This window comes from Coregonus lavaretus, assembly GCF_964263955.1.
Source record: "Coregonus lavaretus genome assembly, chromosome: 4".
Taxonomy (NCBI): Eukaryota; Metazoa; Chordata; class Actinopteri; order Salmoniformes; family Salmonidae; genus Coregonus; species Coregonus lavaretus.
The window spans coordinates 75,187,936-75,203,471 of NC_139991.1; the positions used below are offsets into that span (position 1 = coordinate 75,187,936).

At 42.1% G+C, this 15,536-nt stretch overlaps 1 protein-coding gene across 1 annotated transcript in view; it reads left to right on the forward strand.

The window, feature by feature from the left end:
* LOC311127540 (pre-B-cell leukemia transcription factor 3-like) overlaps positions 1 to 15,536 on the forward strand; it is a gene marked incomplete at both ends in the record, with an annotated part of 116,785 nt that overhangs the window by 79,507 nt on the left and 21,742 nt on the right. Inside the window, 3 exons of the mRNA XM_084159359.1 lie at positions 1,014 to 1,043; positions 6,845 to 7,010; positions 8,396 to 8,476. Coding sequence (XP_084015485.1) covers positions 1,014 to 1,043; positions 6,845 to 7,010; positions 8,396 to 8,476 — 277 coding nt within the window. The remainder of the gene's footprint in view (positions 1 to 1,013; positions 1,044 to 6,844; positions 7,011 to 8,395; positions 8,477 to 15,536) is intronic.

The following is a 15,536-nucleotide window of genomic DNA, read 5'->3' on the forward strand; positions in this document are numbered from 1 at the left end:
GCCAACCATAGAGTCTTAGTTCATCGAGCTGAGAGATAAAGTACAGCTTGTCTAGTGTTGCCAGGTAACACTATTCTGTGATCTACTTTTGAGTACCAGTGAATTGTATATACATTTGAGGGCTCCTGATTGGCTGAAGGTTGTGGCTACCAGGAAGTGACATCAACATGCATTGTTTTACAGTTGGCTGTAGATTCCTTCCCAATGTGCATGTCGTCGTCCCCCCCCCCCCCCCCCCCCATCATTCCCACCTGCCACGTGTGTTGTGTGTGTTGTGTGTGTGTGTTGTGTGTGTGTTGTGTGTGTGTTGTGTGTGTGTGTTGTGTGTGTCGTCTCGGTCTGTCAGATCTGCTCAGCCTTGTGACACTGTGACAGCGGTGAAAGGGAACTGGAGCGTGTGATGCTGGACGGAGCGTTCGGTCGCTGCGCTAGGCAAGCGCTACGTGCTAACACGCAAAAAAAAAGTGACCTGCATAGGCCATGCGTAGGTGGTCACCATTCCTCAAACCCCTACTCCAACACAACTAGATGTTACCTTCTTATCTAGGCAATTATATTTTCTTGAACGGAAATCCGTATTTTACCCCGAGCATGCGTCCTTGTCCCAATGCCCCCCCCACCTCCTATGTTCCAAACAACCCCATCAACGTCTACTTATCTAGTTACAGTTATGTGAGAAACTACTCTCAAACTTTTAATTAACAGTGTTCCTCAGCTAAGATTTCTAGTGGTTCTGTTTTCTTGGTCCCAAAAAAAGATAAGCGACCATCCCAGTTTGCGCCACAAAAAAAAACAAAAAAACGTCCTTTTGAAATTTGGGTCAATAGAAGTAATTGGTGCCTTCCAGCGAAAATTAAACCACCCACCCCCCCACCCCCGCCATTTTATTTTCTCCGTGTTGTTAACCCGTAAAGCATCTGATGTGAAATGTTGTCTCTGTTGTGTTGGGGGAGGGGGTGTGGACTGAGTGTGGAGTCATATGCTGTAAAAAGGACATTCTTTTCTGCCTTCAGGGCGTGGGAACCACCATCACAGTGTCACAGGTATGTTACGATCTCTCTCCTCACCTCCTGTTGTCGTATATCTACCATGTTCTATGATGATGATAATAGACGTGTTCAATACAGTGGGCACGCTGCTATTCACATGGGACAAGATATACAGTATAGAAAAAAAACAGAAATATCCACACAACATTTAAACATCCACACAACCACATACATGCACGACGCACAGTCTTCCATGACAGTTGCATGCAGTTTTACACAGACTACAGAACTGACTACAGAACAGACTACAGAACAGACTACAGAACAGACGACAGAACTACAGAACTGGCCCTGGCTCCCTTCGTATGGAAGAAGAACGGGCACCATCGATACCATACGTCACTACACATATTGTATACAGGTAGTGCGATGAAATCCCCTCACCTGTAGCCTGCGGGCCAGATCTCCACTACCAACCTTTTGGCTATCTTACTTTACAGCTTAGTTTGAGTTAGTGGGAGTCTCTGAAGTAGACATTATCCATTAGGTTGTATGAATATCTCAGACAGAACATCAATCTATCGTGGTTGAGAAGGGGGAGTCTATTGGCTTGGGGTGAGGAGGAGGAGCGGAGGAGAGGAGATGCTAGTGAATTATTGAGCGCAACTGTTTGGTTTCTCTCTCTGGTGAGTTGGGGAGAGAGGCTGGAGTTGTCAGGTCCCGGTATGGAGCAATACGTCTCAGATTCCCTCTTTCTGAGCTCTCTCTGTTATACTATCTCTCTCTCTCTTTCTTTCTTTCTTTCTTTCTTTCTCTCTCTCTCTCTCTCTCTCTCTCTCTCTCTCTCTCTCTGTCTCTCTTTCTCTCTCTCTCTCTCTCTCTTTCTTTCTTTCTTTCTTTCTTTCTTTCTTTCTTTCTTTCTTTCTTTCTTTCTTTCTTTCTTTCTTTCTTTCTCTCTCTCTCTCTCCATCGTTCTCCTTCCCTCTCTCTCAGAGGTCAGATGACTTCCTCTGTTAATCTGTCTCTCAGAGACTCTGTTTTATGCTAGGTAGACTAGTGGTTAGAGACTCTGTTTTATGCTAGGGAGACTAGTGGTTAGAGAGGTGAGCCAGCAACCTGAGGGTTGCCAATTCGAATCCCAGGTCTGACGGGAAAATAATCTGATGGGAAGCGAGCTGGTAATGCCATTGCCTGCCATTGTGCCCTTGAGCACGGCACTTAACCCCCGACAACAACTGTTCCACGGGCGCCCAGTGTAGCAGTCCCCTGCTCCAACCTCTCCAACCTCAATATGTATGTAACAGTCCCCTGCTCCAACCTCTCCAACCTCTATATGTATGTAACAGTCCCCTGCTCCAACCTCTCCAACCTCTATATGTATGTAACAGTCCCCTGCTCCAACCTCTCCAACCTCTATATGTATGTAACAGTCCCATGCTCCAACCTCTCCAACCTCAATATGTATGTAACAGTCCCCTGCTCCAACCTCTCCAACCTCTATATGTATGTAACCGTCCCCTGCTCCAACCTCTCCAACCTCAATATGTATGTAACAGTCCCATGCTCCAACCTCTCCAACCTCAATATGTATGTAACAGTCCCCTGCTCCAACCTCTCCAACCTCTATATGTATGTAACAGTCCCCTGCTCCAACCTCTATATGTATGTAACAGTCCCCTGCTCCAACCTCTCCAACCTCAATATGTATGTAACAGTCCCATGCTCCAACCTCTCCAACCTCAATATGTATGTAACAGTCCCCTGCTCCAACCTCTCCAACCTCAATATGTATGTAACAGTCCCCTGCTCCAACCTCTCCAACCTCTATATGTATGTAACAGTCCCCTGCTCCAACCTCTCCAACCTCTGTATGTATGTAACAGTCCCCTGCTCCAACCTCTCCAACCTCTATTGTATGTAACAGTCCCCTGCTCCAACCTCTCCAACCTCTATATGTATGTAACAGTCCCCTGCTCCAACCTCTCCAACCTCTGTATGTATGTAACAGTCCCCTGCTCCAACCTCTCCAACCTCTATATGTATGTAACAGACCCCTGCTCCAACCTCTCCAACCTCAATATGTATGTAACAGTCCCCTGCTCCAACCTCTCCAACCTCTGTATGTATGTAACAGTCCCCTGCTCCAACCTCTCCAACCTCTATATGTATGTAACAGACCCCTGCTCCAACCTCTCCAACCTCAATATGTATGTAACAGTCCCCTGCTTCAACCTCTCCAACCTCTATATGTATGTAACAGTGGGGAAAAAAGTATTTAGTCAGCCACCAATTGTGCAAGTTCTCCCACTTAAAAAGATGAGAGAGGCCTGTAATTTTCATCATAGGTACACGTCAACTATGACAGACAAAATGAGAAATAAAAATCCAGAAAATCACATTGTAGGATTTTTAATGAATTTATTTGCAAATTATGGTGGAAAATAAGTATTTGGTCAATAACAAAAGTTTCTCAATACTTTGTTATATACCCTTTGTTGGCAATGACACAGGTCAAACGTTTTCTGTAAGTCTTCACAAGGTTTTCACACACTGTTGCTGGTATTTTGACCCATTCCTCCATGCAGATCTCCTCTAGAGCAGTGATGTTTTGGGGCTGTCGCTGGGCAACACAGACTTTCAACTCCCTCCAAAGATTTTCTATGGGGTTGAGATCTGGAGACTGGCTAGGCCACACCAGGACCTTGAAATGCTTCTTACGAAGCCACTCCTTCATTGCCCGGGCGGTGTGTTTGGGATCATTGTCATGCTGAAAGACCCAGCCACGTTTCATCTTCAATGCCCTTGCTGATGGAAGGAGGTTTTCACTCAATGCTTCACAGTAGGTATGGTGTTCTTTGGATGCAACTCAGCATTCTTTGTCCTCCAAACACGACGAGTTGAGTTTTTACCAAAAAGTTATATTTTGGTTTCATCTGACCATATGACATTCTCCCAATCCTCTTCTGGATCATCCAAATGCACTCTAGCAAACTTCAGACGGGCCTGGACATGTACTGGCTTAAGCAGGTGGACACGTCTGGCACTGCAGGATTTGAGTCCCTGGTGGCGTAGTGTGTTACTGATGGTAGGCTTTGTTACTTTGGTCCCAGCTCTCTGCAGGTCATTCACTAGGTCCCCCTGTGTGGTTCTGGGATTTTTGCTCACCGTTCTTGTGATCATTTTGACCCCACGGGGTGAGATCTTACGTGGAGCCCCAGATCGAGGGAGATTATCAGTGGTCTTGTATGTCTTCCATTTCCTAATAATTGCTCCCACAGTTGATTTCTTCAAACCAAGCTGCTTACCTATTGCAGATTCAGTCTTCCCAGCCTGGTGCAGGTCTACAATTTTGTTTCTGGTGTCCTTTGACAGCTCTTTGGTCTTGGCCATAGTGGAGTTTGGAGTGTGACTGTTTGAGGTTGTGGACAGGTGTCTTTTATACTGATAACAAGTTCAAACAGGTGCCATTTATACAGGTAATGAGTGGAGGACAGAGGAGCCTCTTAAAGAAGAAGTTACAGGTCTGTGAGAGCCAGAAATGTTGCTTGTTTGTAGGTGACCAAATATTTATTTTCCACCATAATTTGCAAATAAATTCATTAAAAAACCTAGAATGTGATTTTCTGGAGAAAAAAAATCTCAATTTGTCTGTCATAGTTGACGTGTACCTATGATGAAAATTACAGGCCTCTCTCATCTTTTTAAGTGGGAGAACTTGCACAATTGGTGGCTGACTAAATATGTATGTAACAGCTCCAACCTCTCCAACCTCTATATGTATGTAACAGTCCCCTGCTCCAACCTCTATATGTATGTAACAGTCCCCTGCTCCCACCTCTATATGTATGTAACAGTCCCCTGCTCCAACCTCTCCAACCTCTATATGTATGTAACAGTCCCCTGCTCCAACCTCTATATGTATGAAACAGTCCCCTGCTCCAACCTCTATATGTATGTAACAGTCCCCTGCTCCAACCTCTCCAACCTCTATATGTATGTAACAGTCCCCTGCTCCAACCTCTGTATGTATGTAACAGTCCCCTGCTCCAACCTCTATATGTATGTAACAGTCCCCTGCTCCCACCTCTATATGTATGTAACAGTCCCCTGCTTCAACCTCTATATGTATGTAACAGTCCCCTGCTCCAACCTCTATATGTATGTAACAGTCCCCTGCTCCAACCTCTCCAACCTCTGTATGTATGTAACAGTCCCCTGCTCCAACCTCTATATGTATGTAACAGTCCCCTGCTCCAACCTCTCCAACCTCTATATGTATGTAACAGTCCCCTGCTCCAACCTCTATATGTATGTAACAGTCCCCTGCTCCAACCTCTATATGTATGTAACAGTCCCCTGCTCCAACCTCTATATGTATGTAACAGTCCCCTGCTCCAACCTCTATATGTACGTAACAGTCCCCTGCTTCAACCTTTCCAACCTCTGTATTTATGGTTGTCTTTGGGAGGTTGGGATAAAGCAGAAGTCACATTTCAGTTGGACCTTGTGTCTTCTCTGTCTTCACTGTTCCTTTCTTGTGCAATTCATGCATCTTTGCTGGCATCTCACTGGCATCTCCACTGGCATCTCCACTGGCATCTCACTGGCATCTCTACCGGCCTCTCTGTGTCTTCCATCCTCTCCCTATTCTTCTTCTAGCTGTTGAACCAGTAGCCTAGCCCAATGCGTGTCCCAGAAGTAGCAATATAGTTTGGTCACTTATTTTGAGAAATTAAATAATATATGTATTAGAGAAAAGAAGGACCTTGCTCTGGCCTGCTGGATATAAAATAGGCTACAGTGTTCACAGAGTCAACTGGCGGGGAAGTTAGAACGGCGAGAGCTCCTCTGGTGTGATGTGATCACATTGGCTGGTGTTAAAAATGCAATAAACGGGAATCCTCTGTTCTCCTCGCACCCAGTGTTTATGTTTACAATGACATGTATTACGTCAGAATGTCCAATGTTAGAACGTTTCCAATCAAATGTATGAATTAAGTTTTCCTATCCGTCTAATTTGCATAAACATTGTGATTGGGCGATAGCTGTGAAGGTTACTGAATCAGGATCAAATCCTCTGATCTCCTCGAGCTGATTTAATGATAGAATGTTCATATTTGAAGATTGCCGAAAGGCTAGTCTCGTTGGCAAATGACAGGACTGGCTAGGAGTGGAATGTAATGGCTGAACAGAGACAGCAACCAGGCTATCCTGAGAATCTTTAGAGAATGAGACAGGGTAACAACCCTAGAAATACAATTCATTCTATTTCTATGGTAACAACATTGACATTAGACAGTAGCTTAGTCATAAATATTATTCTCCTGGATAGAATAATCATCACACTCTTTGGTGACAGCTGTAGAGAGCTTGGTGATGGACTGCATCTAACAGTTGGCTGGCCAATGTTCAACTCACTGTGTCACAACATCCACATGACAGTCCTGATTGGTCCTTGCAGACTCTGGGACCGGAATAGGAGCGACTCTCATCCACAATGCTTTATTTATTTATTTAATTTTGAGTTGAAATCATGACTGGCCGAAACGTCATGACTTTAACTCAGAATTAGGTCAATAAAACATCAAGATTTTAATTGTGAGCAAGAGTCGCTCTTTTTACTTCAGAATGCTCCTATGATTTTTGGTTGCACCTCGTCTCACGTTGGTTGAGGTCCTTCTACTCCTCCCCAGGGGCGGGGACAACCTGAAGTGATGTTATTTCAAAATTGTGGACAATGTCTGACTCACTACATAATTTTCCACTTTATCTCTCTCTCATCCTTTCCTCTCTCTCTCTCTCTATATATATATATATATATTCCCTTTCCTGGAACTTGCCGATGTCCTACTCAGGTGTCCAATTGGTTCGGCAACAAGAGGATCCGGTACAAGAAGAACATCGGCAAGTTCCAGGAGGAGGCTAACCTCTATGCAGCCAAGACAGCGGTGACGGCAACCCATGCAGTGGCAGCAGCCATCCACAACAGCCAGGCCAACTCACCCACCACGCCCAACTCTGGTAGGCACACTTGGTGGTAAGACCAGAGTCATATGTTACGGTAAATGTGTAAAATGGGAAATCTATACATTTCCCGGTAACATATGTATGGATCTGGTTAGTAACAACAGAAGTGATGATTTCTGTTGCTATTATTACTTATTATTGTTCGTTTTTTTCCTCCTACTCTTGTAATTTATTCATTTTTCTTTTGTTATTTTGTTTTCACTGTTTAATTTATTAAACTTTCTAAGAAGTAATATTGTAGACGAGGGGTGTCAAACATACGGCCCATGGGATTCAAAAAAATAAAAAATAATAATTATATATACATTGAAATAACAAAACATAAATTGAAACTGTGTAGAAATGATATTGGACCTACATTTATAGTCTTTTCACTATGTCCAGGTTGCTAACAATCACCAAAATGAAAGTTAGACAGTCAAGGAGCATCAGAAATTCCCAAAACTATGGATAGAGGCAAGGAAATATAACCAATTTTGAATGCGGCCCTCCAGACCTCTGTAAAGGCTGAATGAGGCCCTCCAGACCTCTGTAAAGGCTGAATGAGGCCCTCCAGACCTCTGTAAAGGCTGAATGAGGCCCTCCAGACCTCTGTAAAGGCTGAATGAGGCCCTCCAGACCTCTGTAAAGGCTGAATGCGGCCCTCCAGACCTCTGTAAAGGCTGAATGAGGCCCTCCAGACCTCTTTAAAGGCTGAATGAGGCCCTCCAGACCTCTGTAAAGGCTGAATGAGGCCCTCCAGACCTCTGTAAAGGCTGAATGCGGCCCTCCAGACCTCTGTAAAGGCTGAATGCGGCCCTCCAGACCTCTGTAAAGGCTGAATGCGGCCCTCCAGACCTCTGTAAAGGCTGAATGCGGCCCTCCAGACCTCTGTAAAGGCTGAATGAGGCCCTCCAGACCTCTGTAAAGGCTGAATGAGGCCCTCCAGACCTCTGTAAAGGCTGAATGAGGCCCTCCAGACCTCTGTAAAGGCTGAATGAGGCCCGCGGAGGCAGAATGAGTTTGACACCCCTGTGACTGTGGAACTGCTAGGGGTAGTTGGGTGGGTGGTTGCTAAAGGTAGTTGGGTGGGTGGTTGCTAGGTGTAGTGGGGTGGGTGGTTGTTAGGGGTAGTTGGGTTGGTGGGTGGGAGGGAGGGACATCTGGGGTTGTTTGTTAAAATTGCAAATGACAATTAAAGATTGATCATAAAAAATCAACACAACGAATGATGATAATGGTCTCGCTCTGACCTAAGGCCATTTTTCATCTTCATTTAATGTTCCATAGCAGTGCTTACAATTCCAATACAACTGCTGTAGGCAATGAGACTCGGGGGTTAATAAAGTCAAAGTGCATGATGGGAGGTTTTCAAGTCCCTTCCATTTTCTTTTATCCAGGCTTCCAGATGAAAGATGAGGAATTTCAACTGGACTCTGCTGAGAGCAAAAACTCCCTTTTAACCAACATGTTCACCGCCGGTACTGATACTCTTTCAGGAAACCTTTTATGTGTTGTGGTCATTCATCCCACCTAGAACCAGTCCTTCCATCGGTCCATTCTCACAGCCCCTACCATAGTGGAAGCTTGTCTCCCTCTCCACCACCTCAACCTGAATTCAATTTGTGTTATTTAGGGTATGACTACACTAGGTCCTCTTTAGGTTGCTTCATTTAGGATATGACTACACTAGGTCCTCTTTAGGTTGCTTCATTTAGGATATGACTACACTAGGTCCTCTTTAGGTTGCTTCATTTAGGATATGACTACACTAGGTCCTCTTTAGGTTGCTTCATTTAGGATATGACTACACTAGGTCCTCTTTAGGTTGCTTCAGTTAGGATATGACTACACTAGGTCCTCTTTAGCTTGCTTCATTTAGGATGTGAGTATATTAGGTCCTCTTTAGGTTGCTTCATTTAGGATATGACTACACTAGGTCCTCTTTAGGTTGCTTCATTTAGGATATGAGTACACTAGGTCCTCTTTAGGTTGCTACATTTAGGATATGACTACACTAGGTCCTCTTTAGGTTGCTTCAGTTAGGATATGACTACACTAGGTCCTCTTTAGCTTGCTTCATTTAGGATGTGAGTATATTAGGTCCTCTTTAGGTTGCTTAATTTAGGATATGACTACACTAGGTCCTCTTTAGTTTGCTTCATTTAGGATATGACTACACTAGGTCCTCTTTAGGTTACTTCATTTAGGATATGACTATACTAGGCCCTCTTTAGGTTGCTTCATTTAGGATATGACTACACTAGTTCTTCTTTAGGTTGCTTCATTTACGATATGACTACACTAGGTCCTCTTTAGGTTGCTTCATTTAGGATATGACTACACTAGGTCCTCTTTAGGTTGCTTCATTTAGGATATGAATACACTAGGTCCTCTTTAGGTTGCTTCATTTAGGATATGACTACACTAGGTCCTCTTTAGGTTGCTTCATTTAGGATATGACTACACTAGGTCCTCTTTAGGTTGCTTCATTTAGGATATGACTACACTAGGTCCTCTTTAGGTTGCTTCATTTAGGATATGACTACACTAGGTCGCCTTTAGGTTGCTTCATTTAGGATATGACTACACTAGGTCCTCTTTAGGTTACTTCATTTAGGATATGACTATACCAGGTCCTCTTTAGGTTGCTTCATTTAGGATATGACTACACTAGTTCTTCTTTAGGTTGCTTCATTTAGGATATGACTACACTAGGTCCTCTTTATGTTGCTTCATTTAGGATATGACTACACTAGGTCCTCTTTAGGTTGCTCCATTTAGGATATGAGGACACTAGGTCCTCTTTAGGTTGCTTCATTTAGGATGTGAGTATACTAGGTCCTCTTTAGGTTGCTTCATTTAGGATATGACTACACTAGGACTTCTTTAGGTTGCTTCATTTAGGATATGACTACACTAGGTCCTCTTTAGGTTGCTTCATTTAGGATATGACTACACTAGGTCCTCTTTAGGTTGCTTCATTTAGGATATGACTACACTAGGTCCTCTTTAGGTTGCTTCATTTAGGATATGACTACGCTAGGTCCTCTTTAGGTTGCTTCATTTAGGATATGAGTACACTAGGTCCTCTTTAGGTTGCTTCATTTAGGATATGACTACACTAGGTCCTCTTTAGGTTGCTTCAGTTAGGATATGACTACACTAGGTCCTCTTTAGCTTGCTTCATTTAGGATGTGAGTATATTAGGTCCTCTTTAGGTTGCTTCATTTAGGATATGACTACACTAGGTCCTCTTTAGGTTGCTTCATTTAGGATATGAGTACACTAGGTCCTCTTTAGGTTGCTACATTTAGGATATGACTACACTAGGTCCTCTTTAGGTTGCTTCAGTTAGGATATGACTACACTAGGTCCTCTTTAGCTTGCTTCATTTAGGATGTGAGTATATTAGGTCCTCTTTAGGTTGCTTCATTTAGGATATGACTACACTAGGTCCTCTTTAGGTTGCTTCATTTAGGATATGACTACACTAGGTCCTCTTTAGGTTACTTCATTTAGGATATGACTATACTAGGTCCTCTTTAGGTTGCTTCATTTAGGATATGACTACACTAGTTCTTCTTTAGGTTGCTTCATTTACGATATGACTACACTAGGTCCTCTTTAGGTTGCTTCATTTAGGATATGACTACACTAGGTCCTCTTTAGGTTGCTTCATTTAGGATATGACTACACTAGGTCCTCTTTAGGTTGCTTCATTTAGGATATGACTACGCTAGGTCCTCTTTAGGTTGCTTCATTTAGGATATGACTACACTAGGTCCTCTTTAGGTTGCTTCATTTAGGATATGACTACACTAGGTCCTCTTTAGGTTGCTTCATTTAGGATATGACTACACTAGGTCTTCTTTAGCTTGCTTCATTTAGGATGTGAGTATACTAGGTCCTCTTTAGGTTGCTTCATTTAGGATATGACTACACTAGGTCCTCTTTAGGTTGCTCCATTTAGGATATAACTACACTAGGTCCTCTTTAGGTTACTTCATTTAGGATATGACTATACCAGGTCCTCTTTAGGTTGCTTCATTTAGGATATGACTACACTAGTTCTTCTTTAGGTTGCTTCATTTAGGATATGACTACACTAGGTCCTCTTTAGGTTGCTTCATTTAGGATATGACTACACTAGGACCTCTTTAGCTTGCTTCATTTAGGATGTGAGTATACTAGGTCCTCTTTAGGTTGCTTCATTTAGGATATGACTAAACTAGGTCCTCTTTAGGTTGCTTCATTTAGGATATGACTACACTAGGTCCTCTTTAGGTTACTTCATTCAGGATATGACTATACCAGGTCCTCTTTAGGTTGCTTCATTTAGGATATGACTACACTAGTTCTTCTTTAGGTTGCTTCATTTAGGATATGACTACACTAGGTCCTCTTTAGGTTGCTTCATTTAGGATATGACTACACTAGGTCCTCTTTAGGTTGCTCCATTTAGGATATGAGTACACTAGGTCCTCTTTAGGTTGCTTCATTTAGGATGTGAGTATACTAGGTCCTCTTTAGGTTGCTTCATTTAGGATATGAGTACACTAGGTCCTCTTTAGGTTGCTTCATTTAGGATATGAGTACACTAGGTCCTCTTTAGGTTGCTTCATTTAGGATATGACTACACTAGGTCCTCTTTAGGTTGCTTCATTTAGGATATGACTACACTAGGTCCTCTTTAGGTTGCTTAATTTAGGATATGACTACACTAGGTCCTCTTTAGGTTGCTTCATTTAGGATATGACTACACTAGGTCCTCTTTAGGTTGCTTCATTTAGGATATGACTACACTAGGTCCTCTTTAGGTTGCTTCATTTAGGATATGACTACACTAGGTCCTCTTTAGGTTGCTTCATTTAGGATATGACTACACTAGGTCCTCTTTAGGTTGCTTCATTTAGGATATGACTACACTAGGTCCTCTTTAGGTTGCTTCATTTAGGATATGACTACACTAGGCCCTCTTTAACTTGCTTCATTTAGGATGTGAGTATACTAGGTCCTCTTTAGGTTGCTTCATTTAGGATATGACTACACTAGGTCGCCTTTAGGTTGCTTCATTTAGGATATGACTACACTAGGTCCTCTTTAGGTTACTTCATTTAGGATATGACTATACCAGGTCCTCTTTAGGTTGCTTCATTTAGGATATGACTACACTAGTTCTTCTTTAGGTTGCTTCATTTAGGATATGACTACACTAGGTCCTCTTTAGGTTGCTTCATTTAGGATATGACTACACTAGGTCCTCTTTAGGTTGCTCCATTTAGGATATGAGGACACTAGGTCCTCTTTAGGTTGCTTCATTTAGGATGTGAGTATACTAGGTCCTCTTTAGGTTGCTTCATTTAGGATATGACTACACTAGGTCCTCTTTAGGTTGCTTCATTTAGGATATGACTACACTAGGTCCTCTTTAGGTTGCTTCATTTAGGATATGACTACACTAGGTCCTCTTTAGGTTGTTCCATTTAGGATATGACTACACTAGGTCCTCTTTAGGTTGCTTCATTTAGGATATGACTACACTAGGTCCTCTTTAGGTTGCTTCATTTAGGATATGACTACACTAGGTCCTCTTTAGGTTGCTTCATTTAGGATATGACTACACTAGGTCCTCTTTAGGTTACTTCATTTAGGATATGACTATTCCAGGTCCTCTTTAGGTTGCTTCATTTAGGATATGACTACACTAGGTCCTCTTTAGGTTGCTCCATTTAGGATATGAGTACACTAGGTCCTCTTTAGGTTGCTTCATTTAGGATGTGAGTATACTAGGTCCTCTTTAGGTTGCTTCATTTAGGATATGACTACACTAAGTCCTCTTTAGGTTGCTTCATTTAGGATATGAATACACTAGGTCCTCTTTAGGTTGCTTCATTTAGGATATGACTACACTAGGTCCTCTTTAGGTTGCTTCATTTAGGATATGACTACACTAGGTCCTCTTTAGGTTGCTTCATTTAGGATATGACTACACTAGGTCCTCTTTAGGTTGCTTCATTTAGGATATGACTACACTAGGTCGCCTTTAGGTTGCTTCATTTAGGATATGACTACACTAGGTCCTCTTTAGGTTACTTCATTTAGGATATGACTATACCAGGTTCTCTTTAGGTTGCTTCATTTAGGATATGACTACACTAGTTCTTCTTTAGGTTGCTTCATTTAGGATATGACTACACTAGGTCCTCTTTATGTTGCTTCATTTAGGATATGACTACACTAGGTCCTCTTTAGGTTGCTCCATTTAGGATATGAGGACACTAGGTCCTCTTTAGGTTGCTTCATTTAGGATGTGAGTATACTAGGTCCTCTTTAGGTTGCTTCATTTAGGATATGACTACACTAGGACTTCTTTAGGTTGCTTCATTTAGGATATGACTACACTAGGTCCTCTTTAGGTTGCTTCATTTAGGATATGACTACACTAGGTCCTCTTTAGGTTGCTTCATTTAGGATATGGCTACACTAGGTCCTCTTTAGGTTGCTTCATTTAGGATATGACTACACTAGGTCCTCTTTAGGTTGCTTCATTTAGGATATGACTACACTAGGTCCTCTTTAGGTTGCTTCATTTAGGATATGACTACACTAGGTCCTCTTTAGGTTGCTTCATTTAGGATATGACTACGCTAGGTCCTCTTTAGGTTGCTTCATTTAGGATATGACTACACTAGGTCCTCTTTAGGTTGCTTCATTTAGGATATGACTACACTAGGTCCTCTTTAGGTTGCTTCATTTAGGATATGACTACACTAGGTCTTCTTTAGCTTGCTTCATTTAGGATGTGAGTATACTAGGTCCTCTTTAGGTTGCTTCATTTAGGATATGACTACACTAGGTCCTCTTTAGGTTGCTCCATTTAGGATATAACTACACTAGGTCCTCTTTAGGTTACTTCATTTAGGATATGACTATACCAGGTCCTCTTTAGGTTGCTTCATTTAGGATATGACTACACTAGTTCTTCTTTAGGTTGCTTCATTTAGGATATGACTACACTAGGTCCTCTTTAGGTTGCTTCATTTAGGATATGACTACACTAGGACCTCTTTAGCTTGCTTCATTTAGGATGTGAGTATACTAGGTCCTCTTTAGGTTGCTTCATTTAGGATATGACTAAACTAGGTCCTCTTTAGGTTGCTTCATTTAGGATATGACTACACTAGGTCCTCTTTAGGTTACTTCATTCAGGATATGACTATACCAGGTCCTCTTTAGGTTGCTTCATTTAGGATATGACTACACTAGTTCTTCTTTAGGTTGCTTCATTTAGGATATGACTACACTAGGTCCTCTTTAGGTTGCTTCATTTAGGATATGACTACACTAGGTCCTCTTTAGGTTGCTCCATTTAGGATATGAGTACACTAGGTCCTCTTTAGGTTGCTTCATTTAGGATGTGAGTATACTAGGTCCTCTTTAGGTTGCTTCATTTAGGATATGAGTACACTAGGTCCTCTTTAGGTTGCTTCATTTAGGATATGACTACACTAGGTCCTCTTTAGGTTGCTTCATTTAGGATATGACTACACTAGGTCCTCTTTAGGTTGCTTCATTTAGGATATGACTACACTAGGTCCTCTTTAGGTTGCTTAATTTAGGATATGACTACACTAGGTCCTCTTTAGGTTGCTTCATTTAGGATATGACTACACTAGGTCCTCTTTAGGTTGCTTCATTTAGGATATGACTACACTAGGTCCTCTTTAGGTTGCTTCATTTAGGATATGACTACACTAGGTCCTCTTTAGGTTGCTTCATTTAGGATATGACTACACTAGGTCCTCTTTAGGTTGCTTCATTTAGGATATGACTACACTAGGTCCTCTTTAGGTTGCTTCATTTAGGATATGACTACACTAGGCCCTCTTTAACTTGCTTCATTTAGGATGTGAGTATACTAGGTCCTCTTTAGGTTGCTTCATTTAGGATATGACTACACTAGGTCGCCTTTAGGTTGCTTCATTTAGGATATGACTACACTAGGTCCTCTTTAGGTTGCTTCATTTAGGATATGACTACACTAGGCCCTCTTTAACTTGCTTCATTTAGGATGTGAGTATACTAGGTCCTCTTTAGGTTGCTTCATTTAGGATATGACTACACTAGGTCGCCTTTAGGTTGCTTCATTTAGGATATGACTACACTAGGTCCTCTTTAGGTTACTTCATTTAGGATATGACTATACCAGGTCCTCTTTAGGTTGCTTCATTTAGGATATGACTACACTAGTTCTTCTTTAGGTTGCTTCATTTAGGATATGACTACACTAGGTCCTCTTTAGGTTGCTTCATTTAGGATATGACTACACTAGGTCCTCTTTAGGTTGCTCCATTTAGGATATGAGGACACTAGGTCCTCTTTAGGTTGCTTCATTTAGGATGTGAGTATACTAGGTCCTTTTTAGGTTGCTTCATTTAGGATATGACTACACTAGGTCCTCTTTAGGTTGCTTCATTTAGGATATGACTACACTAGGTCCTCTTTAGGTTGCTTCATTTAGGATATGACTACACTAGG